At 44.4% G+C, this 5,000-nt stretch overlaps 1 protein-coding gene across 6 annotated transcripts in view; it reads left to right on the top strand.

The window, feature by feature from the left end:
- sox6 (SRY-box transcription factor 6) overlaps positions 1-5,000 on the top strand; it is a 241,712-nt gene that overhangs the window by 219,090 nt on the left and 17,622 nt on the right. For all 6 annotated transcript variants that reach the window (XM_063188925.1, XM_063188926.1, XM_063188923.1 and 3 more), the window contains one exon: positions 454-568. In XM_063188925.1, coding sequence (XP_063044995.1) covers positions 454-568 — 115 coding nt within the window. The remainder of the gene's footprint in view (positions 1-453; positions 569-5,000) is intronic.

The raw sequence follows: 5,000 nt of genomic DNA on the forward strand, positions 1-5,000 counted from the left end.
GAGAGAAAATAGTAAAAGAAAAAAAAAATCCCTCTCGCTGTGTGTGTCTGTCTGTATGTCTGTGTCTTCCATAGAAGACCCTCTCTCCATTGCTTGAGGGAGTTGCTTGAGTGTATTTGAAATCCTTTTACCAGTGGACAACTATTAGTGTTACTAAATCATTTCTGCGGAACCTCGTGGATAAGGGGGGGGTTACCTGAATAAAGGCATGGTACTTTATAAAAATAGGATGAGCATTTCTTTGTCAGTTCACACACAGCCCGCTGTCCCTGGCAGCAATGCATAACAGTCTCCGAAATATGAAAAACATATGAAATTGTAACAACACGATACAATAGATAATAAAACATAAACAGCAAAATGTTTTAATATTTTAACTTAATTGTGCCTGTAATGTTATTTGATTTGCACATTTGAGTAATGTGTATGGCCTATGGTTTTGTTTTTCTGCAGGAGAGGTCTCACTTTGACAGTCTAACCCACCCCTTGGCTAAGCTTGGAGAGGACGGACAGATGGCCAAGATTGGCCAGAGAGTCATAGATCTCACCAGACCAGAGGATCTAGACGGTAAGCAAAACTTGACATTTTTATCCCCCAACTCAAATTTCATCAGTCATTGACATGGTCTTATTTCCACCCTGGGAGTTAAGTTGTAATTTTGTGCGACCATCATAGAACATAGAGGATCTAGACAAAATCTGACATTTTTTATTCTGTTGACGTCATTCATTATATTACCTTATCTCTAATCAAAGATTTTGAGTTAATTGCATGCCACGATCTCAGAATTCCCAGACTTCAGACTTCACTATATACTACGTATATGTGAAGAACTCTTTTTTTTTTAAAAAACAGGATGTGTTTCCTTAAACATCCTACATCCATGAGTGGAGTGTTTCCCCGTGGGCTTCAGGGCCTGGGATTGACTGCCTTCAAATGGCCTATTTTCCTCCTTGTTCCCTGGGCCTCAGGAAGCAATAGCTTGGCTGATGAGCAGTTAAGGGTGGAATGGGCTGCATTCCAAGCCAGGCCAGGCCAGGCCTGGGTGCTGTGCTGTGCTCTGCTGAGCTCCACTGCAGTGTTTCCCAACCAGGGGTACGTGTACTACTAGGCAGGGCCCTAAATTAACATTGTTCACCACCAGCCAAAATGGCTAGTAGATTAAATTTTACTAGCCAAACAAAAAACTCTCTAATGGGTCAAGGTGGCTAGTGTCTTGGTCTTTTTACCAGCCAAAGTGAAATTTCACCAGCATTTGGCCGGTTGGCTGGTGTTCACTTAGAGCCCTGCTACTAGGGGTACGCGAGCATATTGCGGTGGAGAGAAAAAAATGGAATAATAACAAATATAGCATATTCACATTGGGATGTAGGAAGTGACAGAGCATGAGTGAGGGTGTCCTCATGGAATGACAAAAGGGCTTAGGGTGTACACAGGATAAAAAAGGCTGGGAAACACTGCTCCACTGTGCTGTATTGTATTCTGCTCTTCCCTCCATGTGGCAGGAGGGGTGTTGGTGGTAGTGGTAGTAGTGCAAGGCAGAGTGTTCTGCTGAGATTTGTTAAGGGCCATGTGCAGTTGACTGTGCATGACGTTGAAGGAGAGAGGAAAAAGGGAGGTGTGTGTGTGTGTGTGTGTGTGTGTGTGTGTGTGTGTGTGTGTGTGTGTGTCTGTGTGTGTGTGTGTGTCTGTGTCTGTGTCTGTGTCTGTGTCTGTGTGTGTGTGTGTGTGTGTGTGTGTGTGTGTGCCTGTGTGTGTGCGTGCCTGTGTGTGGACAATGTGTGTCTGAGTGAAAGAGAGAGAGAAAGAGAAAAACAGTGAGAGAATGTGTGTCTGTGTCTTTGAGGATGAGGGTGTGCGTGTGTGTGTGTAAGGTTGGACAGGGGTTATTGGCGTACTGTTTGAAGGTTTTTCGCAGGTAGGTGTTCGGAGGACAGGAGGTCTGGAGGACAAAGCTGGGCCTTCTCCACGCTCTGGCCCCACGCCGCCACTGCCGCTTGTTTGAGGTGCTGCGCACGGAGGTGCAAATTCTGATAGCACCCGTGTGACAAAGCGTCATTTCTCTTTGTGGCCCTGATGCGTAAACAGTAGCGAAGGGAACACTCCCCGGTGCCAATATTTGTCTGACGTAAATATTTTGTCACCGTTTCCATGGCACTTTTAGCTGCTGTTCCACTGAGGGGGAAGACGTTCGCTCTTCCCGACTTTTTTTACAAGTGACAAACTTGGAAGAGAGGGGACGATGGCGATTTCTCATGACAATGCGAGCGGCTCACGGACAGAATGGCCCCACAAAGGGGGATGGCGGAGAGAGAAAAAATGTGGGGATTTTCAGGGAGTAAGAGCATTACAGAGAGCACACAATCTGGAATTGTCTTCTGTTGTTGCTGAAAATAATGTGATGGGTTTCACACAACAAAATCGAGTTGTTTACCGCACTGTCACAGAGGAAGATGATTTATTTAATTGGGCCACTTTCTCATGAAGACAGCGTCTGCGTGGAGAATTAGAAATGCAGTTTGTGGGACATTCCACTCTCAGGCCACATTGGAGCTCGTCCCACCCCTGCTTGTGTGAGCCCCCTACCAGCACTCAGCCCCTAAGCCCTCAGCCTCTGCCTAGGACCCAGTCTCAATGGGAACCTATTTGTCTGAAGGCTATGGGGAATGAGGAAGAGGATTGAGCATGCACCAATGCTAGGTGGAAGGTGGAATGCTAGTTACAGTAGTCCCCCACTGTCGTGTTTGTTGAGGAGGGTGGGGGTGAATGAATGGGGCGAGTAAAGTCTGAGACCAGACATGTCTCAATAGTGAGTTCTCAGTAGGCAGTAGATTTAGGCCCAACAGACAGACGGCTGGTTTGAGCGCATAGCTGATGCGACGGCGAAAAACCAGGATGAATTATTCGAACAGCGTTTTTGCGGTAATGCACCCCAGCACACACATAAAAAACAGGCCTCTCTTTTACAACTTAAAATGTGTTTATGCCGCATCTGAAGAGATGAAACGTGTTTACTTTGGAAAGTTGCGCCCTGGAATGCCTCTCCTCAAAGCCGCTTTTAAAATATTGTGCTCTCGGAAGATCATGGTGGATCATGAGAGCATATCTTATTTCTGTGTTTTCGACAGACATGAGTATGAAGAATAGAAACACAATTGTTTTTTTAATTGTTTTGTATTATTTAATGTTTGCATTTAACATGATACAGACATTTTTATTCTACATCCAAAACATGACAAAACAATGTACAATTGATATAGGCCTACTAAGATGAGTGTAGGGAAAATGAGAATTTGCAGCAGAGTGAAATATGCCTTCTAGCTCTCTCTCTCTCTCTTTCTTTCTCTCTCTCTCTCTCTCACTCAAGAGGTTTCAAGAGGGGGATAAATTGCCAAGGGTTACCTCTCTCTGGAACAGCAGTGTTTTTCCTGCAGAAAAGAGGCATTGAATAAGAGTCAAGTCGGGGTACAGCCGATCTCTTGTCGTCGCTGTAATTCACAGAAAAGCTTTAGGTTGCTTAAACTAATATTTGCGAAGCATGCAGCAACCAAATTAACAGCTGCCAAAGTTCTAACGAGGGGAGGACGGTGGAAAAAAAATGGCGGATGGCTATGGAAATAGATAGAATTTCCTTCATTTCGCAAAAAGCCACGAGCCACATGCATCAGTCCGCCGCAAAGTCATTAGGTCTTTTTAAGCTCAGATGCGAAACATTACCAAATACCACAAAAGGGCTTGAGTGCAGGCCTCTTTGTTCTTCACATATGGCAACGCACAGTGCAAGTATGGCACTTTAGGCCTTGCAATTGTTTTAACTGCCTTCATCACAGAAGGAGCGGGCAAAACAAAAGCAGGGCTGAGAAAATCCCAGGGGCCAGGAAGCTGAGCTAATCTAAATGCACTTTTTGTGACAGATCAGTCCAGTGGAGAGGGGAAGACATTGATTAGCCATAAGTGGTGTGTTGACGAGGACAGAGAGCGTTGCTGTTCATTTAAAATAAACAGGGCCTTTTCCGCCATTGTTATTATTTTGTTCACTTATTTATTGTCACGCTGCGGGGCTGTCACTACGTTATTACGAGGTAATTATTTTAAGAAGCCGTTGTGTGTGTTTCCCCTCCGCTCTCAGGCCTATGGGAATTCGTGGCTCGTGTTTTTTTTAGGGGTTTTGTTTGCTCTTTTTGTTTTCTTTCTGCAGGCTATAGTGCAAACATTCAAAACTAGCTTGTTTCCCAGACTATCTTGTCTGAGAAACAATATGCCCTGTGAAAAGGTCTTACAACGTGAAAGTGAGAGGCCAATAAACTCAGCAAGGCTAGACACAACAATAAATTTGATTTACTATTGTTTTTTTTTAAATGGGTGCTTGATAAAGGTAAAGTTCTACTATTTTTTCTTTAGTTCCAGTGATTTTTTTGTTTCGCTTAGGGAGTTAGGAAATAATGTCATCAATAATAAAGTCATCTTTGGTCTTGATTCTCAAATGTAGTAGGCTACACAACATCCCAGAGAGACATTCAAAATGCTCTCTAAAGCCCTGTAGCATCCATGGAAGACACTCAATGCAATGAAATGATTACATGCAAGTTAAAGCATGTTTAAAAGTTCATGTCCCCCCTAACGCACTCTCTCTTTCTTACACGCATACTCATATACTTTCACCCATGCACGAGTGCACACACACACACACACACACACACACACACACACACACACACACACCCCTCCACACCCCACGCACAGGCTACAAACTCCAATAGAATTCCAAATACCCAACTCCGAGAGGCAACGACACAGGATTGGCGTGTTTAAGTACGGCTTAGATCACTACACAATTTGTAATGGTTTAATTGCCCTAAATATGAGCAGCGACTTGAATGGGGAGCGGTAAGCATTGTGTCATATCTCTCCACGCACATTAATCTGACGCTGATCCACCCCTCCAGAGGAGAAGGCTGTATTGTCAGCCGTAAACACCTTGGTGGGTGAGGAGAGAGGG

The sequence above is a fragment of the Engraulis encrasicolus genome, chromosome 22 (assembly GCF_034702125.1).
Source record: "Engraulis encrasicolus isolate BLACKSEA-1 chromosome 22, IST_EnEncr_1.0, whole genome shotgun sequence".
In the NCBI taxonomy this organism is placed as follows: domain Eukaryota; kingdom Metazoa; phylum Chordata; class Actinopteri; order Clupeiformes; family Engraulidae; genus Engraulis; species Engraulis encrasicolus.